The 24,980-nt window shown below is 39.0% G+C and overlaps 1 protein-coding gene across 1 annotated transcript; it reads left to right on the top strand.

Moving 5' to 3' along the window:
* The first annotated feature begins 1,315 nt into the window (after window positions 1-1,315).
* On the top strand, window positions 1,316-24,638 carry UBE2Q2 (ubiquitin conjugating enzyme E2 Q2). Its single transcript, XM_010717402.3, has 12 exons — window positions 1,316-1,444; window positions 3,763-3,867; window positions 5,331-5,387; window positions 6,163-6,303; window positions 13,087-13,171; window positions 17,592-17,652; window positions 19,940-20,030; window positions 20,356-20,414; window positions 21,661-21,709; window positions 21,910-22,005; window positions 22,631-22,697; window positions 24,025-24,638. The coding sequence occupies exons 2-12, from the start codon at window positions 3,838-3,840 to the stop codon at window positions 24,054-24,056; spliced, it is 768 nt and encodes a 255-aa protein (XP_010715704.2). The 5' UTR covers window positions 1,316-1,444; window positions 3,763-3,837; the 3' UTR covers window positions 24,057-24,638.
* The last annotated feature ends 342 nt before the right edge of the window (window positions 24,639-24,980 follow it).

The following is a 24,980-nucleotide window of genomic DNA, read 5'->3' as shown; positions in this document are numbered from 1 at the left end:
CTGATATATATAAGTGGATGTGCTTAAGAGAAGCCTTTCAGATGAATGCATGGTTTCTGTTTATTTTTCAAAAGCTAAAGCAGGCTAAAAATGTGTTTTGGGGACTTATAGTAATTTATATATGCTGTACATTCATAAGGCAGACAGCATCAAATCCTGCTATGTTTCCTCGCATGTGGCAGGACTTGGAATGAAATGGAGTGAGAGGAGGATTGTCATTTATTGAGAAGGCATCAGCGTGTTCAAGTAGCCTCTGTGGTGTGATAAAACACACAGTGGGATTTCTTGCTCGTCAGACCTGAGCTGCAAGTCATGTCCTTGTCTGAGGAAAGATTTGCTGTAAGTGTTTTGAAGATTATTCGATAGGCCCTCCAAATTAGGAACAGATAAGGTCTGCAGACAACAAACATCTTGTTCTAGGTTTGCCCCTGGTCTCCTGCTGGTGGAGAAAGGAGCAGCGAGGGTCTTGCTAGCACTTCTTGAAAGGCTGCCTGTTGTGCCAGTTTAGTGACAGAAAAGCTGCTCGTCATGGATTGCAGGTGGTTGTGGGCCACATCTGTTCTGTGCTGTATGTGCTGTATGTGCTCTGACCACGGCTTGTTGTGTAAAATGAGATGGATTTCTAGTCTGATGAACCCACTTGCACTCACTGTCAGCAGGATGCATTTTGGTGCTTGCCAAACGACTGCAGGGATCTACTGATGTGTGTAGTACCTACCTTGTTTTCAGATGTGCTTCAACAATGGCAAGGTGTGGTCCTTTGCTACTTGATGGTGCAAAGAAAAAAAAAATGCATTTTTGGCATTGTCATTTGCCTGCCTTAAAGGCAGGAAATTTGAACTGTGTTGCTCTGGTCTGAGAGTCGGCGCTGTTTGAGCTGAACAGTTTGAATAATCCAAAGGGGATCTTAAGCCTCCATGTGTTGTTGCTTTCATAGATATTGTTTGGAGGAATCTGTATTCTTGTGAAAAGATAGCATGGATATAATTTTATTCTCTGGTACGTATTAGTTGTAATTCTATATTTTTTAATATCGTCATCTCTACTGAATTTCTGTATTCTTTCTGCTCTACTTGCCCTCTGGACTTTAAACTTTTCAGTACTTTCTTATGAAAGTCCGTTGTTTGATCCAGATGAAAACAGTGTAATACTAGAAGAACCAGTTATCTGGAATTCTTTTGACTTCTCTTGAGTTGCCTCAAGTTACTGTGTTACTTTTCTTCCATGTTACCCAGTTTAGGGTAAGATGAGATGATACTGCACTGTCAAAGTTTGGATGTGAATGAGCTTTAAAAGCTTTGAACTCTTTTGTTCATTCGTTGTTATTTTTTAAAAACAGGAATCCTACCCCTCTTCATCACCAATATGGTTTGTAGAATCAGATGACCCAAACCTGACTTCAGTCTTGGAGCGTCTAGAAGATATTAAGAAGAGCAATACTCTGGTGAGTTCTGGTTGCTTTAGATGTTTTTTTGGTTTAAGTTTTTTCACATTAATAGGATCAGTTTAGAGTCTTATTTTGGGGTCTTTGCAAGCATGAGTTTCCTCTTCTAAAAAAGTACAAATAAATAGCAGTCCAAAAGATTTGAAACAAAAAGAGGAAGATGACTTAAAAAATGCTTTTCACTGTAGTCATGTTTCAGCCCCAAAAAGTTTAAGGCTTTTTGAGAATAATTACTGAAATGCATCAGAACTCAATGAGGAAAAATAGCACTTTTAGTGTTTGCTTTGCATGGAAACTACGTCAACTACAGAGGCAAGAGGACAGCTAAGGAAATGTTAAATACAGGTTTTTAGTCTGTGACCTCTGCCTAAGGAGATGTAGGGCAGTTTAATAGTGGAATGCTCAGCCAAATCAGCTTTCTTCAGAAATTCCTTTCTACAGAAGGGGATCAATGTGAAGCTGATGTGACTGTTAGCTTCAGACTAAAGCTTACCTGTATACAAGATTGCTTGTGGAAAATGTTTATCACAGATATGTGGGACTTGCTGCACTGAATTGCACGCAGACACAGACCACTGATGTTTGTTGTAACAAAACAGCTTCCGATATCAGAATTGTACTTGCCCATTTAAAAGCTGGTGGGTTGATGTAGCACCTGTGGATGGCCCATTGGCTTCTCAGGAATCAACCCCACATTGTGTAATGTCAAAATGAAGACAAAATAGAGACTGTTACTTTACAAAATCAGACTTTGGGGTCAAAGTGCTTGAGTTTGTGGGTACAGAGGTGTTTTTTCTCCCTTCCAACTTTACCCTTTACACCCTCATCAAGGAAGTTTGAGCAGCTTGCACACGCCCTTCCTGTGGTAGGGTAGAAAGGATAAGGAACTGCCTGCAGAAATGAATGCCAAAGCTAATTTATATCAACTTAGTGTTTTGGATATTTTTTTTTTTAAAGCTGTAAACCAATTTTCACTAAACTTCAGCTAAAGGTCCGTTGTTTCATGTTGCTTCAAACTCATAATAAAGGTTACTATTAAAGCAGTTAAAATGCTGCATGAGAAATGCATGAAGCTCTCCAGGAGCTCAAAAGAGCAAATGTGCTAAATGCATTTCACCAGATCTCTGAAGTCCTTTGGTATTATTCTGCCCTTTCTGCTTGCTTTAGAACTTCTGATGATTATCAGCTGTTTGGGAAACTGAAAAGCATGCTCTTCAGACAGACATTAGATGGGCTGTGTGTGTTGAAGCTTTTCACTTGACATGGTAAATTTTGACATAGTAAAAATTCTCCTCTGACACTTGCATGTTAACTAAGCACGTTAAGTTAGCCAGGAAATGCATTTAAATTATTAATACGTGACAGAAATCTGCTACCCCTTTTGATACGTCTCTTTGTTTGCCACTAACACGTACAAAATCATGCTAGGCACTGCCTAGAGCATGGGTTTGACTCCCAGATGTGCCTTCTGGCCCAAGTTGTCCTATAATGCTTTCATAGATATGAACGAAGCATAAAGGATAACGATTAAGGTGATCCGTGGCCGAAGGAGCAAAGGTGTGAAATGAATTCCTTTGAGGGGAAAAATGTAGCAGGAAGGATGACTGGTATCAAGTATTTTGCTTTAGAAATTAAACTGCAATTTTTCAGTTGCATTGAGCTAACCCTGAATTGCAGACCTCTGCCAAGGAAGGGGATCCCTCCTCTCAGCTGCACGTTCCTGCCTCCCTGTTTATGATGAAATCTGTGCTTTTGTGCTGCAGTGCATTAGGAATTGGTCTGTCTGGAAGCTTGCAAGTTGCTGCATTGCTGTGTGATTACTGTGTGCCAGTAGGTTTCTAGGTTTGCTTCTAGAGCTGCTTTGCTGTGCCCTGAAAAGGGATCCAGGATGTGGTGTGTGGGTTTTGTTGGATTTTGTTTTTAAAACATTTCTCTTTAAACTAGGAAAGTGGAATGCACCAACATGTCCTGAGGAGTACAGCCCTTTGATTATTCCCAAGTGATTTGTGGCTCTGAGATCTGTGCCTGCAATGAACTATACTGCCAGAGCAGATAATTCTTCTGCTCACTGCTTTTTTTCCAGCTTGATGCGAGAAGAAAGAGAGAAGCCATCTTTAACTTGCTGTGTCTTTGGTATCCCATCGTGGTGGCTTTTGTTATGACAACTGCAGACAAAAAGAGGTGTCTTTATTCTAGTACCTGCAGACTTAAATGCTGTAGGCTGACTGAAAGTTAATACCAACTTGCATCGGTACTTTAAAATATGTTCTTCTGTGGCTTGGTTTAAACAGATGCTTTCATGTTTTCTTTTTTTATAGCTTCTCCAGCAGCTGAAGCGATTAATATGTGACCTCTGCAGATTGTATAACCTTCCTCAGCATCCAGATGTTGAAATGTTAGATCAGCCATTACCAGCTGGACAGGCAAGTTAAAACTGAGGACACCTTATGGAAATCAAGGAGTTATTTTTTCAACTCTAAGAAAGATGACAGTGGAATGCTTAAAACTTTTGTGTGAGCCAGAACTTAGAGGTGATGCAATGTAGGCAGGGTTGCCAGCGCTAGACCAGGCTGCCCAGTGCCACATCCAGCCTTGCCTTGAATGCCTCATACAACAAAACACTGTATGCTGCTTTATGAAGAGTTCACATTTTACAACGTGCACTTGAATTAATTTACTACTGATGTTTTCCTTCCTTTTCAGCCCCTTGCAGAGATAGGATATCAGGACCATGTGCTGCTTTGGGCAGAAAGTGTCTGCTTGAGGTGTCTTGTTTACTTCTTGTGCACTTGACAAATTAAGAGTTGTGAAAGGCTAAATGTTCTGGGTAACTAAAATGTTCTGTGCTGAAAACAAAACTGGTAGCTGACAGTGAGCATGTCCTTTTTGTATTTTTAATAGGATTTTTATCAGCTTTTGCTTGTACGTGTTAAGATGACAATTTCTAAAGACTCTTTTAGTGTAACAGATGGTTTTCCTGTGGTGACCATACTATAATAATGACAAACAACTTGCTTGATTTTTTTGGTCTTCTGCCAAACAGTAATACTATAGTTCTTCTCCCTTGGCCACCCACATAGCAGTGCAACTCCAAGGCCTGTAACATTAGGAAGCAGCTTCATTGAAGAGTCTTGTTTATGCTCTGAAACTCTAAAATTAACTCGTGAAAGAGTTTCACAGCTGGAAATTTTGGATAATTTTCAAGTTAAGTAAGAGGCTTTGATAAGTCAGACAGAAGATCCATCCAGGACTCTGCATTGTGTACAGTAGGGGCATTCCTTACTTGTCAAAATAAAGGGTAAATAGAGGACAAGGATATAATGCTTCCAACTATTTCTGCAGCTCAAACTTCCTGAGCTTGAAGTGGTATCCTGAAAAGGAAAGCTCTGAAAAACCAACTCAGTGTACTGTTTTAGTATGTCATCAGATAATGTAATAACAGTGGCTATGTAATGTTAGTGGTTGTGGCAGTAGTTCCAGGCAGCGTGACCAAGAACCATTAATTTGTAGAGCTCTAGCATGTATGTGCTTTCTAGTTAGAGCCATGATCTGATTTTCATGGTTTAAGATCTCATGAGTTATAACCCACTTGTTTATTGTGTTTTCACTGTTGTCTCAAAAATAGGATGTCTTTACCTGGATTTTAAGTTTCCATTTAGAACTTAATGTGAATTTGTGGCATTCCATTTGTCTTTGTTTCATTCAAATATTTCTTTGTTGTCATGTTCCAGGAAAGCATCTTTGTTTATCCTTCCATTTAAACTTCGATCTTCTATAGACTTTGATAAGTGTAACTTTCATATTTACTGTTTGCTAAAAGAATTCCTGATTTTTGAAAGAAAGGAACGTGTGCATTTAGTGCAGTAACCTCACTGTTACATTGCAGAATGGAACGACAGAAGAAGTTACGTCGGAGGAGGAGGAGGAGGAAGATATGGGTGAAGTACGTATGCATATGAGATTGTTATCCTAATCTAGTAGAATACTGGCATGATGCTCTGCAGTGACTGGCTAATTATTAAGCCAAAACTGTGAAATGTTATCTCCCTAAACTTCAACAGGAAAGATTATTAAAAATTTTAGGACTGTTTCAGAACTGAAATGTTGGATCGTATGCTCAGGAGGTATGAAATTGTCTTGTCTTGTATTTCCCAAGCTGTTCCATCTAATCATCAGCCAGAATGTTCACCTTGAATAAAACACAAGTTGTGTTATACTATTTAACTTTCTTGGAAGGTTGCTGTAGCCCTGCCAGGTGTGTTCATCACTCTTTGCCAGAAGCGTAAAATAGCTAGGACTCTAAAAAGAAAAACAAGTCAGTTTTTATAAGCATCTTGAAGATACCCTAAGTTTGTATGCTTTTGGAATGGGCTTAAGAATTCCTTAGCTTCCAGTTTTCTATCTACCTACCCACTTTAATAGGCTAATTTACTATTTCTATTCTATTTCTCATAGAGATTTAATTGTGTGTGTTTTTATAATCAGAAACAGGTTGTGAATCTGGCTCTCATTTGTATTGTAAGGGTTCCTTATACTTTCCCTGAATACTGTTGGCTGAATGAATTAGGTCAGAGCAAAACAGAATGGCATCCAGCAATCACTGCAATCACTAATATGTAGTGCTGTGCAGTATACTGACTGAACCCATAAATGCCCTTAAACAGTTTTCTTGAGTGAAGAGCATAACTGTTAACAATGAATCTTTCTCTGTCCTGTAGGACATTGAAGATCTGGATCACTATGATATGAAGGAGGAGGAACCAGTTGATGGGAAGAAATCCGAGGATGAAGGCATTGAAAAAGAGAACCTTGCAATCTTAGAAAAAATCAGAAAAAATCAAAGGCAAGATCACTTAAATGTGAGTTAATGAAGTATTTTTTCCTTTGCCGTATTCCTGGCCTTAAAACAGAAATGATTTTCAGCAAATAAAGCCTGCTGCCACATGCCTAAAGATAACTTAACATATAGACAAATTCTAGCACACATAGGACAAAAATCTGGACTTGTCTGTTATCAAAATCTTTGGCGTATGAAATTAGTTAAGAATCAGCATTCAGCAAAGGTAGAAAAACTGCTTCAAAGCACTCTTTTGTCCAGTCTGTGAGAATGCTAGTGTAACTTCTGATGTCAAACTGGATTAGGGTGGCATTGGCCTTTTGGATAAAGAAGCATCTTCTGTCTCTTCATGAGTGTCAGCCATTATTTTCAAATCCATATTTCACACTTGTTAATGGTATTTAAGTGCGCATCTAATTTCCAGAGGCATCTATTTGGCTGCCCTTATGTTTCTTGCTTGATGCTTATTGTTATGAACAGTAATTTTCCTTGCAGATGAGATCTTGTAAGTTTCTGGGAAAGTGCTGAAAGTTCTTTTACTATAAATAAAGCAAGCTTCATCATTGCAGTGATCCCGAGGACATAAAACTGTGAAGAGTGACTTGTGTGGATTTTAAGTTACTGTCGATAGGCTTAGAAACACCACGTCATTAATGCTGAATTCAGAGGAAGCTTTTAGCTCAAAGATGCACATAAGAAAGAGTGATGTCATACATTTGTTACTTAGGCTGGCTTCCAAAAACTGAAAACTTCTATTTCACAGAGGCTTATTATGTATAAAAGACATGCAACTCAATGTTTCTGCTAATGACCTGTTTCAACTAAAGGTAAGAGTTCTGTAGTTTTAAGTCACCTTCAGAAAGAATATGCTTGGAGTAGTGCCCCCCACTGTTTGAGCTCTTCTTTATATATCTTTCTTAATGCTATTTGGCAAGTTAGGAGATGTGTAGATCTTGTCCAGACACTAGATGTGCTGTTTCTCTTCAAGGTAATAGTTGAGAATGTGAGTAGCAGTCAGGTGTAAGCTGTGGGCCTGTACATGTTTAGGGAAGAAATAGGATTTAGGATTGGTATGTAGGGAAACCTGATTATTTTTTTTTCTCCTGAGTAACTAGCTTTATCAGTTCTGCTTCTTAAACTTTGTTGTTTTTCCAGAAAATCTTATCTAAAACTGTTCTCAAAAATTAGACTCAAGGAAACTACTGTTGTAAAGTTCTTTTCAGTTGTAGCAGAAACTATATACACTCTAAGTGTTCAGCGGCAGCTGAGCCAGTCTACTAGATCTCTCTAAGTTAGCAGAATCTTGTCTGTTTTTTGCTGTGAACTACTGGCACTAAATAATTCCACATAGTATAGGAAAGACTTCTTCCTCTCTTACTGATGCTTTAACTTGGAGAAGAGATTCAGTTTGCAGCTTTGCAGAGGAAATAAAACAGCAATATTCCTTTTGGAATTAGTCAAATACGGATCTTCTGTTCCTGTCCCACTGCTAACCTAAAAAAAAAACCATCCCAAACAGCACATAATTCTATGTTCTGCAGAACATTCAGTATTGAAGAGCTGCTTTGCATGACACCAAACTGATCTTGCCATACAGAACGATTTTAAGACACAGCTGACCATAAGCAATATGGTCTCATCCTGTTTCTGTTTAAACTTAACGTGTTTATTCAGGCATTAAGCAAGTGCCTTTTGAAATTGTCTTTTTTCTGTATTTATTACTTGGATGTATTTGTCTTTACAAATCAAGAAGTGAGACCACTTGCAGCCTGAATGGCATTGCCTGCTTACGTTGCCTAAATTTCAGTGAAACTGAGAGAGATTTTTAGTGTCAGCATTTTTCCTTGGTGTGAAAAGCCCCCTAAAGCTGCAGATTTCCTTTTGCTGTCTCCTCTTTCCCATTTAGCAACCATTGCCTTTCCTTTTGATTATTTTTTTTTTCCCCTCCTCATCTGATAGAACTGAAATGAATGCCACTGGTTTCTTTTGTTTGACAACAGCAGATTCAACTTACATAATAGCTGATTCTCATGCCAACACACTCTTGCTGATGGTGGTGCATAAATAAGGTCAGCTGAGAACAGGGGACAGTGTATTAAACTGCTGCTGGGAACCGTGATATTTTTGTGGGTCACCAGAAATAGCTGCTCTGGTTCAATTATTTCTCAATGGACTTCTGAAGCTTTACTCTTAGTACTTAAGAGCTGACAATGTAGTTGCACCGCTGACCCAGGAAAGAACTAACCCAGTAGCACTAAAATGTGCTTTTGCACTGCAGAAACATGGAACTTCTAATGGAACCCAATCTGTAAGACAGCAGCATTTTGCTTAGCATCCTAAGGTAAAGCAGTTTAAATCTGCATAGTTCTTCCATGGGCTTTCTTAAAGGGTTTTCTTAGCATGACTTTCAGCAACAGAAATAAACTGCCTAAACGTTGTCTGTTTTTCCACACTGACTACAGCTCTTTTGATATACTTCATTTCCTCAGTAGAGGGAAATAAAACAAAACCCATGCCATTTATGTGCTTTTTTTGGAAGAGGGCATGTTTAAAGCTTAACAGACAGCTCTGACTAATGCCAAATGCAACCAGAAGACTTGTAAATTTCTTTATATATTTTCTGGCCCAAGTCCATGGGTTTTCCTTTCTCCTTGGCTGATGGGAAGGTTGCAGATAGTGATTGTACTAAAGATTCCCGTAGGAAAGTAACACATGCAGTTCCAGTTCTGGATGCTCCTAGCAGGTTAAGAACAGAAATCTGTGGCTCACAACTCACTTTTAGGAGCTTTTAGGGTTTGTGGGTTTTATGTAAGTTCAGAATATCTATCTGCCTATTTTGTAAATGAGTTTTTTTCCCTTGGTAGTATCTATAATCCTATTCTTGTTTGTATCAGGAAATAGCCCTAAATATACATAAGGTGAAGCAAGGATTAACCCTCCTCTGAACATTGTGGTAGCTCTAAGAACAAACTACTTGCTTACTGGGGATTAAAAGAAGTCCCTGAACTAGAGTCATTAATTGAAATGTGTAATGACTTGCTGCTGCTTGCTTTTCAGAGGTCCCTCTCCATGCAGTGTACACTTCTCCACAAATACTTAGAGCACAAGCGATGGTGGAGGAAACTTGTCTTCTGTAGTGCTTTTGGAGTCACTTTAGACTTAATTTCATTATTTTGTGTGCATTTCCTTCTTTTGTTGCTGTTTTACCAAATAATTTTTGGTACTACAGCTGAATTATTGGAAATGTGTTGGTGGGGCAATTTACTGTTCTGTAGTGAGGTGTGACGATGTCCCTCTGATCAGAGGGACGACAGGCAATCTGGTATCTGTGTTTTAAAACTGCAGTGAGTTGTGCCTGCTGCCTTGGGTAACTCAAACAACAGCCTGTAGTTGTGTTGGGGGAGTGGGAAGGCCATAAAAGAATGTGCAAAGGAGGAAAGCTGAGGCTGCAGGAGTGATTATTAGAGACGTAGTGCAGCAGGCAGCTAAGGCAGTGGCATTTGCTGTGATCTCTGCATGGTTAGGTGAGCTCTGCTGACTTCTGAGTGCTCAGTTCTGAATTTGCAGCTTTCCTGAAGTTGTTTATCTATTTTAGAATGATTTTTTATTCATACGTGTGTATGTTGTCACTGAAATACCAATGAAGGTTAGAAGTGCTTCTCTAAAACGTAATGCCTATATTGGCCTGGGCCAAAGTTTTCCATTGCTGATAATGAAGGCTTTGTTTCAAAGCAGTGGCATTTAGCAGTAAGGCTACCATCAGGTGTAACACTGAACCTCCCTATGCTTCCTCATCAGTGTTCTCCAAGAGCAGTTCAGAGGATGTAAATTAAGCTCTTACTCTAAACTTTTTCACTTAAGCTTGTTAGATTCCCTTCTCTTGGTCACAGATTCCTGATCTGTGGTCTATGGATTCTTGAGAGGATCGAGACTAACTTTAATATTGCTGTATAAGCAGTGGGCAGCACAGTGGGAAGCCACTCCTAGGAAAAAGGGTTACACATGGTTAAACAGTGGTTATACATAGTCTACTGAGACTACTTAACCTCTTTTTAAATACAATTCTGTTTATCAGCAGTTACACTGGAAGGTCAGGAGTGCGTAGGTGTGCTGTGTTTTGCTCTGTAAGTCTCTACAGCACAGAAGATGCTTACGTTTCATGTGGTTACATGAGCTGCCAACATTGTATACAGTAATTCAGTAGCTTATTTTGATGGAAATAAAAATGCTGGGAGGAAACTAGTATTCCAGAGGTTGTGTTTGACAATCTAAGTTGCTTTTACATTATTTATATTTAGGGGCTGTTGTTCTGTGAAGAGCTAAAGCAAATTCCCTCTTTCAGAAAGTAACATAGCAGATGAGGCAGAGCTACTGCTCAGCTCTGCACTGAAAAAAGCCCAAATCTTGACAGTTTGTGTTGCACTCCTTTGAACTTGACATGTTCATGACAGTACCATAACCATAACACAGGTTTGAAAGAGCACAGAAATTTTATGTAGAGTGGTAGTTAATGCTGCATTGTGTTACCTCTTTAAGTGTAATTCTTCCTTTTTCAGCAAATAAAGTGTATAAACAGTGTTAATTTGCTTTATAGGAGAGGCTCACTAATACATATGTGCAGACTGTAACCATATCCACTAAGGCTGCAGTTGCAAATAATAGCCTGTATGTAAACATCCACTGTTTTATCATAGAACTGCATTCATTTCCAGTTAAAGAAGAGTAATCCCTTCCTTCTCTGCCTGATTCTACAGTGCATGCAGGGCCGTCAGCAAATTGAGCTTCTCTTGAACCCTGTCTTTACATAGATTTTGTGAAGTCAGTTGAAAGGAGTTGGCTTTATTTGCATATTTAATTACAAAGTACATTCTTCATGCTTAACCGTTAAGAAAAACTAGTGGAATTTAGGCAGTCTACATGATTAGATAGAGTGTAACATGAAAATGAATAACCTGAAAGAACAGTCTACAGATTACAGTATGAACCTGATCATATCATCTGATGTTACTGAGCAGCAAAAACAAAGGAGTATGCGGAGGCTTTAGTACCAATTAACTGGCTTTACTATTAAGAGTAATTGATGATTAATCCTTACTAAGAAATGATTTGATCCTACAAGTAAGGTATACATACAGCTGTTGATTCCAGGCAAACAGGGATGACATTTCAGATGTAAGGCCAATGGCTCTAGCAGGATCAGATTCTTCCACAAATAATTCTGCTTCTGTTCAAAAATAATTTGTTTGTATCATTGTATCCGAAAGGAAATGCTAGGAACTATTTATTTCTTTTAATACTTGGAGTAGGAAAACAGCCCAGTCACTCAGGATTTCATATAGAGACTGAACTGAACTTTATTCTGTTGTTGGTGTTTTTTTTTTTTCTTAAACATGAAACAATGCTGATGAGCCATATGTGTCAGTCTGTCTTCCAGTGGAAATGCCTGAAGTCCAAGCAGCAGCAGAGAATTGCATGCATCTCATGGAATAATGTTCCTTTGGAAAACTGACTTTTAGTGAAAGCCAGGAAAAACAAGCAACTTAATAGGGTTGGGTTTGGTATCTTTTTTTACCTTGTTTGGAGTTTTTTTCCATGTTTTAAATCTTGTAATGCTATTTTTTTGCCTTGGCATTTATGTCAGAAGTCTTGAATGTGGTCGTTTAGGCGAAATGTAGAAGCGAAGTAATTATGTAGCATGTAAGATTTAGTGTCAAAAGCTTTCCCATTAGCTTTGGAATTGAATCAGAAAGAGTAATGTAGGTATTTTTGATCATTGTGTTCTTCTAAATAAACACACGATTTTCTTGAGAGGAAAAAGTAAAATCTCCCTTTAAAAGCTCATGGAATTGAGACAGAATGGTTAATGCTAAGGTCACAGAAGTTCAGTGTTCAGCATGCATGCAGAATGTCTGCAATCCAGCAGTTGTCGATATGAGAGAACGTGAGTTACCTGATAACTGATGTTTGTTAATTTGTGAGTTGTGGGCATATTTTAGAGCCTGTTGTGTTTTGTATGCAGGTCACTTAAAGGTTGTTTTACTGTAGTGGTATGTCTTCTGTTGCAGGACTGAGGAGAGAAGGTGTATGCTTAATTCTCAGTGGGATGTCAAGTAATTCTAAACTGAGCTCTAAAAGAGCAGAGAGCGTTTATGCTCTGGTTGCATAAACCTCAATAAGTATGACATGTCATGACAAAATATTCGGTATTCTAAAATTTTCCTTTTCTTCTGCACAATTGTTGATTTCTTTCCTCTTTACTGCAAATAATAATATTTTACGTTTTCTGAAATATTCAGGTTGGTTTTACTTCTTACAAAAGCTGGTGTTCTGTAGTAGATAATTCCCAACTCCTGTACCTTGTTCTCTTGCCAAATGAAAATAAAATTCTGAGAAAACAGTAAAACCTGGCGTGCAGAAGCTTTAATTAGGATTAATCTTAGCCTTCCTTCAGTGTGTAAGAGTTGAAGCCAGAAGTAAATAATTCTGTGTATTGTGGGTCTGTCTTGGAAATGAAAATGCCAAAGAGGTTAAATTCTTTATGGAAAAATATACCTGTCATTTTAACTTGATGAGAAGTTTTTACTATACCACCTCTACCATGTAATGGTTTGTATATATATTAAAGCCTCACTCTTAGGGGAGTGTCTTGTTTCTTTGCTCACTAGAGTACTCAGCTTCTAAAAATCAAATACTAATAAAGAAATTAATGTATTGTTACTAACATCTAAGTAATGGAATGTCTTATGCAAATAAAGCTGTTTGTCAGTATTATTTTTTGCTTAGATGAGTCTCTTGTTTGTTTCAGGGTGCAGTCTCTGGGTCAGTTCAGGCTTCAGATCGACTTATGAAGGAACTCAGGGATATATATAGATCACAGAGTTATAAAACAGGTAAAGTACTTCAGATTCTTAAAGTATTCTTCGAAAGATTTCTCCTAGCAAATACTTCCTATTGATCTTTTTCTGTTCTATATTTGTATGTGTAGATCTATAGATATTTAAAAAAATATATGTAGATACATTATATATATTCTTACTGTGTAAAACAGTGTATTTATGAAGTAAAAAGAAGTCAGGATGTATATCCTCTAGTATGTTCTTTTTTGTTATGCAAACCTTTATAACACAGTTAACAACGGGATTGTAACTATGGGAGTACTCTTAGGGTGAGATGGCTACAAGGAATGTCTTAAGATGTCTATTGTAGGAGTTGTTGAGTTTTCAGAACTATCTGAAATTCAGCTCTCCTGGTGTATGGGGCAAAAGCTGTGAGCATGTCCCAGTGGGTGACACTCACACAGTATACTTTGAGGAGTAGGAATTTGTGTTCAGTATCAAAAGGCTTTGTTTTTACACAATATTTAATTTTAATTACACTCCTGTAGTTCTATTATTTTTGTGATGGTGCTTATCTGATCCTGACCTCCATATGTTCTTTGAAATAGGGATACAAATGAAGAGAAAATTTTGTCTTTTAAGTTTGTTTGGATAAGAAGCATTGATTAGCTTTTAGGTAGGTGGTTGGCTGTTCTCTTTGCTCCATATAAGGGCTTTGTCTAAACTAGCTCAGCAAAGGAAACTGCATATTGAATTATCTGCATATTATTGTACAGTAAGCAGAACTTACATGCATTTCAATCAAGTTGTGTTCCTCTAGGTCAGTTCAATAGCCAGCTCCATCACAGCAGCCAAGAATGAGAGGCATCTGGTGCAGGCCAGGATGTGAACAGGAGGAGTGCTACGTTAGAAAGTCAGCCTAAACTTGAATCCTTTATCTTCTACTTGTCTGATTTGCTCTCTTGTTTGTTTCTAGTTGGCTTAAGTCTTGTTTGGTGGCCGTTAAAATGCCACCAAATGTGTGTGTAGTTTTTTAATCTGTATATATAAGGACAGATTTGAAGAGGTAGTAGGCTTCTGTTTTGATCACTTCTTACGTAAACAGTTTTAGGTGCTAAGGTACTGTAGATGGTGGTAAAATGTCTGAACTCTAAACACAGTTGTAACCTCCTGTTGATCTGATGTAGCCTAGTACTGTCAGGTTTTATCACAACTGCTTGCCAGTAAGCCCTAATCACTGTCTATCTAGTAGAGAGTGGATTAAAAGGGTTAAGGAATAGCCTAGAAATGGCACTGAATCGTGGGGGATGCTTTACTGCCTGTATGTGGTCTTCAGAGGTTGCTTTTAGGGGCAGAACAAGGATGCTGTGTAAGAAGTCTGTTGGACTGTGGAAAAACTGTATGGCCCTTAATAGCATAGATACTGCTGGAGGAGCAGCCAGGAGCCCCTGTAGTCACAGAATGGCTTAGTTTGGACAGGTCCTTTAAAGATCATCTGGTTCCAACCCCTGTGCTGTAGGCAGGGTTGCCTCCCAAACATATCGAGTTGCTCAGGGCCCCATCTAGCCTGGCTGTGAATGAGTGCAAGAAAAGAAAAGAAAGTTGATGTACTGAATGATGAGTACAGGAGCTCATTAGTTTATGACTTAGGAATATCTAAAAAGATTGCAACTGAACACTTTGTGTGAATCTCTAAAAGTTGTAGAAGACAAGTGAGAGAATTCCCAAGTTCAAGAAATTACCAAAGCTTTCTAAACTGGCAGATTACCAGTGTAATGGATCCTTCAAACACCTTGTATGGTGTTTTTGAATCACTACTTCAACTTTTTCTTTAATTCTAATATTTCTTATTCTATAGGAGGCTGTGATGTTATTTATGGCAAGAGGCATTACTGCCCTCTCTGGCAAAAATCTGTGCATTTGTAAGGAGTTAAATGGCATACTCTTTTCTCTAACATGTAATTCCATACCACTTCTCTAGTAGTCTGAACAGAACCAAGTAAGAATGTCTTGTAATTGCACTATGTCCCAGTCAAGGAACTGTCTTGTTTGCCTGAAGTTGTGCAACTCCTCCTGCTCTTCAAATCTCCCTGTATAAATAAGTGCCTGATAAGAATATTTGTTTCCCTGAGCAAACTGGAAATAACTAACTGAAGTGGAGGTTGATACTATAAAACTGATGGTGTTTCAAAGCACGATCACCATCCTACTTAATCCATTTATTAATTTTTTCAGTAAATGATGCTATTTGTTATAAAACACACCTGGATTCCTTCCTTATGGCTTCACTTAGTTGTGGGGCTCCTGTGAATTTAAGTGTCAGTTTCTTTTTTTTGTGCGTAACTCCTGTTTTTGTAGCCTTGTTCTGTGTTCTGTTGTGAGATAGCTGTCACCATCTTAGCAGGGACATGATTAGGTAAGTACTCAGAACCAAGATCACATTGTTTTTGTGGTCATTTTCCCCATAATTTAAACTTCTTTGCTGTGTGCATATAAAGGGGATCACTGTGAAGCTTACAGGTTCAGGGGACTGTTGTGAGAAAACATCACACCATTTTCTTTTTTTTTCTTTTTTCTTCTTTTTTTTTCTTTTTTCAATGTAAGCCAGAAAATCAAAGATTGCTTTTAAGTTGCATGGAGTTCACTTTGGTGTCTCTGACATTATGTAGTTTCAGGATTGACAGTAAGGAAAAAAAAAAAAAAGGTAATTAGAAAACTTGACTGTGTCTTTTTTTCTCTTTTTTTTTTTCTAAGAGTGTCTACTCAAGGTAGTATCCATTTTAAAACTGAAGTTTCTTTAGTGGTCAAAATGCTGCTATTGAAGTTCAAGCAAAAGCTAAATAGAACTACAGACTTGCTGTCAACAAGAGAGTTGCTGACCTGCCTGGAAAGTCTAGTTGAAAACTACTGTTAAAGACAAGTAGAAAAGCCTTCTTTCATAAGCTAACACTAGCTAAATAAATAAATAAATCCAGGAAATTAAAATACTCAGCTGTACTTCAGACAGTGTCATTAATCTTTTGGATAACAGGAGTCATAAATCCTCCAAACTAAGAATTCTCTTGTTTCTAAATACAAAATTGGGGATTTGGTCAGTTCACAGAGAAAAAATTCGTAAAGGTCTCAAATAATTTTGAGAGGATGGGGAGGGAGAAGGAAACACACTTTGTTTATAATTAAGTGAAATAATTTCTGTTTATGTCTTTAGTGGTTTTGTTGCTCATATAATTGCTTTTATCCAGAGATTGTGTGGGATTTATTTGTAGTTAGGTTGCTGTAAGCAAGAAATGGCCTGCTTTCAGAGAGACTGTTTTTCTTACTACTTTTTTGTCTCCTCACTTCTGGCTTGCTTCATGGGTCTCTGTGCTTGCTTTTCTACTTGATTGCCTCTATGGATATGGATAGCCTCCTAGTGGAATAAACAAACATCTTTAAGTGAGGGGAATCTATCTTGATTCCTTCTTCTACTTGAGGAACTATCAGAAACCAGTATGTAGAAGTTAATCAGCTTAGTTTAATTGATCTTGAGTAACTTTTTTTCCTCCTACTGCTCAACTAAGAAAAAAGTATCTGAGCTGGTTGCAAATAACACATCTTGACTATTTAAAAACAAAATAATGACAACAAAACTCAACTATAGGTAGTGCTGTTTAAAATCCCCTATATCAAAGCAGTGAGCAACTGTGTCACTGTTGCTGTTCATGAGCACACACAAATACTACTCAGCTCCAAAGCTGGATGATTAAAAGGTTGGCCAAGTAGCTTATCTTTTCTCTTAGTACCACCTTCACATCTGTCCTGAGCTGTGCACGTCTTTAAAGAAATGTTTTACAGCTGCTGACTTTGGAAGTTACTCCTTCAGGATGGTTACAGTCCATGGTAACCAGTAGAGTCGAAGGACCAGTGCATGAGTTCTGGGTGGCAGTAGGGCAGCTGTTCTTTCGATGCATCTTTCATGTTTCTGACTGCTCTGTTCAGCTGTTGGGAGTGTGCATCATCCAGTGCAATGCCATCTTCTTGGGTTTCCACTCCATACACTGGCTGAGGTGCTGTCCCTATTTGCCAATGCTGTTAAGAGAACCTGTGAAATATAATGCTGCATGCTTGAGCTGTGTGTTAAGTGTTTTTAAAAAGCGTGTTGGTTGTGTACTGGGTTTAAAATATACTGGGTTCTAAGCAAGCTGGAGTCCTACAGCTGTGTCAAGTTTGAAAGAAATCTGGACCGGGGGAAAATGGTTTTGGAGAAATGTATTTACTTGAGTGGGTTTTTTTTCTCTTTTCCATATAGAAATGAAAGAACTCTTCCCTTGTGGCTGCTCAGTAGTGCTTCTACTATTGAGGAAAAGATGTGACTCAGTATCTTACTCATTGCTTAGATCTACTGACAGTATTTGTACTTACAGAATGAGCTTATACTACATTTTGCCTTTTAAAAATTGTAGTGCATAGCTAATTCTATCTAATATTTCCACAGGGATATATTCAGTGGAACTGGTAAATGACAGCTTGTATGAATGGCATGTTAAGCTTCTAAAGTAAGTTCTTAAACTTCTTTCATTTTTCTAAAGAATCTACTAAAATTGCTGCAGAAAATCTGGTTTGGAATGAGAAACTTCAGTCAGAACCTATAAAATAGTGTGTGGCTACAACTTGGCTAGATGGAAGTGCATACAGATATTGAACTATAGTAATTAAGCAGGTAACAAATAAAAAATGAAAAAAAACCTCAGACAATCCTTGCACAGCCAACTCTGTATTACCACAACTTTTATTACTTTTTCACCTTCCTTCCAAAACTACTCCAAAGTATGAAACATCAAATGATGAAATTAGTTGTCCAGAAGTTTTGTCTGGTGGACTTGTTTGTTCTTAATTTCAAGAAAATACAAATTCTAGTTTCCTTTAAGACATAAGAAGGAACTGTTTTAGTGGGATTAGTTTAGCAGGCACGTAGGACTGAAATCCTGAGGTGTAACATAGTGATGACTTATTACATGATTGTGTTTTCTAATATACTGCTTTTCACTTGTTTGTACTGGATATAGACGATCTCTGAACCAATTTAGAAGAAAGTGACAGCTCATATATTGCTATGTCCAAAGTATAATACTTTAATTCTAAAGGCATTACACTGAATTTAGTCCCAGTAACAGGATTATCTACCATCATTGTATGAGGTAACTCATAGGAAGGAAAAGCCTATGAAAACTAGGTTGGGTGGCTGCAAAAGGTGAAGAGATAGGAAAAATTCCTCCAGTTCAGCTACACTGCGATGCATAGATACAGAGACTTTTATCAGTTTTATCAGCACAATAGCTGACGTGTCTTTAGGAATTGTTGCCTTGTCTTGGTGGTAAAATCTCTAGGACTTTGTCACCAGCTGCTGAGTTTCATTTCCATCTTAGTGTCATCAAAAGCATATGAACATTTTGAAGCTGAAACTAGTAGGAAAAGAAATCATTCCCTTGTTACAGAAGGACTTCTTGATCAAGACAGCCAAATAATTGTGCAGTGCATGAAATTTCTTCTCAAGTACTGTGAACAGGTTTGGTTTTCTGAGGAGGGAGAAGCAATGGAATGCATGCAAGAGATGACTTCCAGAAAGACTAGGAAAAGAGATCTGTGGCAAGGGGTAATGGCTTTAAACTGAAAGAGAGGAGATGCAGATTAGACATGGAGAAGGGATTCTTTACTCAGAGGGAGATGAGACCCTGACACAAGCTGTGCAGGAAAGCTTTGTGTGTCCCATCCCTGGGGGTGCTGAAGCCCAGGCAGGATGGGGTTTTGCTTAACCTGAAAGTGGTGGAAGGTGTCCCTGCTGGGAGTGGAACTGGGTGGACTTGAAGGGCTCTTTCTTCCAAAGCAAACCATTCTGTGAAGGCATAAAGAATTGTGTTTATTTGTTCCAGCAAAAAGTGTCTGTAAACAAATGACCTGTGTGTGCAGACATTTACACTCGAGGTGTAAATGTCACAGAGATGAACTCTTTTGCAGACAGAATGTTATTGTTACTAGAACAAGTAATTCTGAACTGGTCTGGTGCTGGTTGTGGCTGGAATTGGTGGGTTGCTCAGCACTGAAAGATTTATATTTTTTTCTCTGAAATAGCTTTTGATTTGTGAGAGAGAGACATAGGGCTCAGGTAACTTTGAAATGGGTTCTCAAGTTTGTGACTTCATATGAATTAGAGGATTGGACTCTTGTAGTCCCTTTAACAACATCTGTTGTCTTGTTTACAGCCTTTTTTTTGACTAGTCTCTTTAAAAACTTTTGGGGTGGCAGTGCTCGGGTTGGGTTAATCCAGCCGTGTCTGAATTAACACCCAGAGTGCTTGCCACCAGTATTTTGCAACAAGTGATGAAATTCTGCTGAGAGCAGACACTGCTGACTTCAGTGCTTTCGCAGATGCAGATCACGTTTAACATCTGATACAGAGCTGCAGTCATGTACTCATGAAAGGTTCACTAACTGTGCTGAAAACAGAGCACTACAGCCTTTCTCTTAATGCATTTTCTTCTAATGGGACATAGATCTTCAGTGAGCTGAAGAGAGTTAAAATGACTGATTTTCAAATAAAAGCTTATTTATTTGCTATCCATATTCAAATAACATCTGATAGTTGGCGTGTAGTGCACTGCAACAAGCTTTCATGGAGATCTCATGGCAAAGTGTTTTCTTGCTCAAGAGAGCAAACATTTTCTTGTGTTTAACTTCAAATTACCATTTGTAATCTATAAATGCATGAAGGAGCTAAGAGTGATTACTATTTATAGGTAGTGAAAATACTAACTTAATCCAGGATTCACCATGCTTCTTTTATAGGGTTGATCCTGACAGCCCTCTGCATAGTGATCTTCAGGTCTTGAAAGAAAAAGAAGGCGTGGAATACATTTTACTCAACTTCTCTTTTAAGGTAGGTGTCTATGGGAAGAAATGCAGGGGTTAAATTTGTAGCCAACTGTAGAAACTGACTAAGGTACCCTTAGCTGTTACCTGGGTAAAGATAGAGTAAAGTAAAGTGTAACATTTAAGGAGGGAAAAAAAATGTAGCTATCAGTGTGCCACTAAAACTTCCCACAGGCTGCTTGTGAGCCAGCACTCTGGAAAGGTGGTTTTTACAGAACTGAAAAATGTTACTGGTTTAAATCTAATTTGCCAAATGCAACTACAGAAATAGCTCCTGGTTAGGAAAAGCAGTGTCACAGCATAGTTCTTAACCTGTTCTTCATGTATTTCAGGATAACTTCCCTTTTGATCCTCCCTTTGTGCGAGTAGTATCTCCTGTGCTCACAGGAGGGTAAGTTGGAGTTGCTTTATAGAAATCTTACTTTGTGGTAAAACATTATAACTTGAGATTGGTTGTCTGGGTTTGCAGGGAACATTTTGAGACCAGCAGGTGGACTTGGAGATGTTTTCCCAAAATAGCAGTCATGAGCCCCTATAGGCCTTGAGTTTGGTGGAAGGCTCAGCATGATAAGGAGATGTGCTTCTCAAGTAGCATAAACAGTGGGCAAACAGCTGAGTGCTTTTTCCAGCTTGATGCAGTTCCTTAATTTGAATTGTAAGCCTAGAATCGCTTAAGGTGGGTCCAGCTTTGGAAGTCTTCATCAGCCATAATATTTGAGAGCTGATCTCTGAAAATTCTAATACAATCTTACTTCTCCTGTTGTTCCACATAGCAGTGGTTTTGAGTTGTTGCTTTGAAGGGGTCTTTCTTGTCTGTATTGGTAACACTGCTGTAAACTTATGCTTAAAAACTCCTCAAATGCTAAACTGAAAGTATTAAATTTAATTGGCACTGTGCTACAAGTTATCTAAACCTTGGTTGAAACGTTGTGTGCAGTGTCTCCTGCAATGCAGCCTCTCCTCTGATAGCTGGTGCTGGTTTTGATCTGGCTTTAATTGCTCTTCTTTTTTTATTTCCTTATGAATTACATGTAAATGAATGTTGTTTAAATGCATTGATCATAGCAGAGACCACTTTAGGGGTGGTAAATTCAGCCTCCTCAGTCAGGTTCTGTTACAGCCAGGCATGCTGTGCTGACTGCTGAATTCTATAACCACAGAACATGATGAAGTGTTATTGAAATTGAAACATGTTTTAGAGGAAAAAGAGCAAGTGAAGATTAGCTTTAACTTGTTTGCAACTAAATCTTGGTTAATAGTTGCACTTACATTGTTTGAAATTGTGTCAGTATCCCTAACAGAAGTGGTTTTTAATTGCATCAGCACATCCATAGTGTGGTGACAAAACGCAGCATTCCTCTTTCATGGTCTGGCTGCTATGTAAGCAATTGTGCAGAATAGCTGCATTGCTGATTTTAACTGTGTATGTGGCCAAGGAAAGCAGTTTCTTTTGTCTCGTTGCACTAATTGATCTTCCCTATGCTCTGGCTAACTAGTTGCCATAGTATGTCATGGCTGAAGGGCATCTCAGTTGTATGTGGAAAAATCAAATTGGCCTGAGAGAACTTGTGCTGTGAATGGTTTCATATCTTACCGATTGATATCAATTATAATTTTCTTCTCACATTTATTTCTAGATATGTCCTAGGTGGAGGTGCATTATGCATGGAACTTCTTACTAAACAGGTGAATGCCAACTCTTCCTCTCATTACAGCAGTGCCACAAATAACAGTGAAGGGTGCACTTTTCAGTAGAAGGGCACTTGACAGTAGTAGCTTTGATTCCCTGTGTGGAATAATTTCCATACAAAACACGAGTTCCAAAGCACATTTGCAATGTGAGCACAAGAAGCAAGTATATGTCATATATTTTCTTCCTCCTGCAGGGCTGGAGCAGTGCCTATTCAATAGAATCAGTCATCATGCAGATCAATGCCACTTTAGTCAAAGGAAAAGCCAGAGTTCAGTTTGGAGCCAATAAGGTAAATGCACTGCATGTATCAATTACACAGATTGTTGTTAGGCTTCTTCCATTGCTTTGCTGACTTGTGTAGGAGATGTTTCATGACAGAATTGTCACTGCAAATATATCTGCATTTTGATTTGTCTGTCATATGTGTCTGGTGCATGTGTGATTATTTTCTTGGCTGTTAACTATGATTTTTAAAGTAAGATGAACATTTGAGGAGGGCAAGCATTGGATGGGCAGGGTATTTAAGTAGATGTGTACCTGGGGAAGAGAAGGGTGGATTCAGAATTGGAAATCAGAAAGATTTGGGAATCCTGGCTCTGAGAAGGGCTACAGATAGCCTTGCTGACAGGTTTGCATATGCTGATGTTAAGAAGTTCTCCTTGGATTAAGTACCGCCAGTTTTCCTGAGAGAATGAAAAATACTGCCATGCAAATACTCCTGAACTTGAGCCCTTCAAAACTGATCTAAATCATAATTCAGTTCAAGTGTGCATGTTGCTAACAGACTGCAACTTGCTCCTGAGTTCTAAATGCTGTTTTCAGAAGAGGTGTAAATATGTCAGTGAAATTGTGACTCACTTGCTGGTTGTTTTAAGTGCTGATTCAAGAGTTGTTTGGATTTTTTTTCCTTTCAGAATCAATATAACCTAGCAAGAGCACAGCAGTCCTATAAGTCACTAGTACAAATACATGAGAAAAATGGTATGTATGCCTTGCATTTTTGTTCTTGTATGCAGAGCATCCTAGGATTTTGATATTTGGCAGTAATCAAACTTGAAGTGCTGGAACGCCTTAGGTTGGGTTGGGAAGGCTGGAGATGGTGTTTCTGCTTCTCGTCTTTAAGGGCTTGTAGTCTTTCTAATTAAAGTAACTTGACTGATCATCTTTGCAACTTCTCCAGCTTACGTGGAAGTAACAATGTTCTGTGTGTTCCTATTGCTTTTCAAAAAGGAGTTGAGTTTCCTTTTCAACTAGTTGAGGTAGTAACTTTGTTGTTACTGTAGCTGTTGGAGTGTATGTGTTAGTGAAGTGGTGGATGGAAAGTTGTCTGCCTCTTTGTTTCCATGTGGCAAGTGCTGAGAAATAGTAACCATTAAAGAAGATGGTTGCTGGCTTGTTTTTCCACTTCAAAAAAATAGAAAAAGCCCAAGTGAGGTGCATTGGCTGGGGAATGGGAAATGGATTTTTTTTTCTTCTGTTCAAAGCCAGTTAATGTTCTCGTGGTTGCTTAAAGCAAATATTAACATGCTTGAGGTATAATCGCATTTGTTGCGGCAGGATGAGAAGGCCAGAAATGACCTGAGACTTTAGATGGTTGGAGTGAGTGATGTGCTGTACAGAAGCAGTCAGCAGAGTTGGTACCCTGCTCTCCTGATGAGGGAATGAGTCCCAGCTCTGACTTCAGAGATAACAGCGTCCTTTGGGAACTCACATTGCTGTGAACGTGATGTGAGCGTATTTTGGTGTGATGAGCACCTTGGTTTTCCCACTTCTAAAACAGACAGTGCCTTCTGGACTGCTAGGAAGAAGATTACAGAAGATTTTAAGATGCTTTCCAATTTCATGACATGTTGATCTTGCCATTAACTGAGTCCCTTGCTTTTTTAGTTTGCAACAAAAGCCAGCATGGCTGTTGACTTCTAGCTGCATGTTGGCCATGACTACAGTGTTTGCTGCTGCAACAGGAGCTGTACACAGAATGTTCACAGCATTTATTGCTGCTGCAAAAGGCATCTTTGTTAGCTTACTGCTGCTACCAGTTCTCTGGGACAGTATAAGTAGGGTCTCTACTCACTGCACTAAAACCAAGAGGAATTTTTACCATAGTGGCTGGGAGACTTGAGGTTGGAGATCTGGAGGCGGTCAGAAAAGGCCATGTACACTTGATCCGATATGATTCAACATGCCAAATGCTATCAGGAGCCAGAGTTACTCACCTGACATTTCTGCCATCCATTCAGAAGGCAGCTGGTAAGCTCCTCTGAGCAGAGCCAGGGCAGTGCCTAATGCATTTCTCTGTTCTCCGTAGGCTGGTACACTCCTCCAAAAGAAGACGGTTAATACCGAGGACTGTTGTATACCTGGACCAATGCCAACAAAAGAGCTCTTTTTAACGTTTTCCAACACAGAGACTCGAGCTATGAGTGCCCCTATAACAGCCGTACTGAAGACTTTAGCTATTAGATAAGTTAGTGGATAATCTGTCAACTGACACGTCGAGTATAAGTTGCAGCCTTACCATTCCGCTCTTCTTAGGCATCTTGGACTGAGCAGTCTGGGCCTTTGCTGTATTTGTTCTTCATGGATTAAGCATATTTGGGCCACTCCCTCCCTTCTCCCTTTTTTAATTTGGAAGTGTAACGCTGCAGTGGGCTGCTGCGTTCCCCAGGAGCGTTCAGCAGGAGTTGGTCACACTTCTTACCTTTGGCAGGATGCAGAGCGCCGAGAGTTGAGTTGTGTTGTTTCATTTGAAGTCAGGAGGTTTAATATGTTGTTTAATACTGTTATAGGAAATGTCAGACCTTGCAAATCACAGTAGTTTTTCTGGTCTAAAATGACAGCGTTTGTAGTATTTCCAAATGAATGATATAGGAAAAGCACATGTATGTTAAGTCATTAAACATTTTCATGGCTGGATGAGAATACGAACTATTTTTTGGAAGAGATGCTCACGGTCAGATGGTTTTGCCCTCCTCCTCTCCTCTAAGCAGTGCAGGCGGTGCCGCTGCAGCCCGTCAGCTCCGCCGTGCTCCGCTGCTGCGGGCGGCTCCCTCTGCCGAGGCTCGAAGTTATTTAAATTACTAAAACAAAGCCACCTTTTTAGGCGTTCCATTTTATTAACGGGTTGTTGCAATCATTTGTAAACTAACGAACTGATATAGCGAGCGATTGGCGCAAAGCGAGGCGGAATCCGGGAACGAATTCTTTTCCGTAGAAGCTCCGCGGGCAGCCCGACGCCGAGCAGCGCCTCCCGCGGCAATCCCG

Source organism: Meleagris gallopavo, chromosome 12 (assembly GCF_000146605.3).
Source record: "Meleagris gallopavo isolate NT-WF06-2002-E0010 breed Aviagen turkey brand Nicholas breeding stock chromosome 12, Turkey_5.1, whole genome shotgun sequence".
NCBI classification, from domain to species: Eukaryota; Metazoa; Chordata; class Aves; order Galliformes; family Phasianidae; genus Meleagris; species Meleagris gallopavo.
The sequence above is the reverse complement of the archived record's forward strand: the minus strand, read 5'-3'. Positions and strand labels throughout refer to the sequence as shown.

Bases quoted from the DNA above. Each gene is read 5' to 3' on its own strand.
- UBE2Q2 (XM_010717402.3), top strand. From the start codon at position 3,838: ATGTTAGATCAGCCATTACCAGCTGGACAG. The intron at 6,304-13,086 runs GTGAGTTAATGA...TGTTTGTTTCAG, and splicing joins AAAGGCAAGATCACTTAAAT to GGTGCAGTCTCTGGGTCAGT. The intron at 21,710-21,909 runs GTGAATGCCAAC...TTCCTCCTGCAG, and splicing joins TGGAACTTCTTACTAAACAG to GGCTGGAGCAGTGCCTATTC.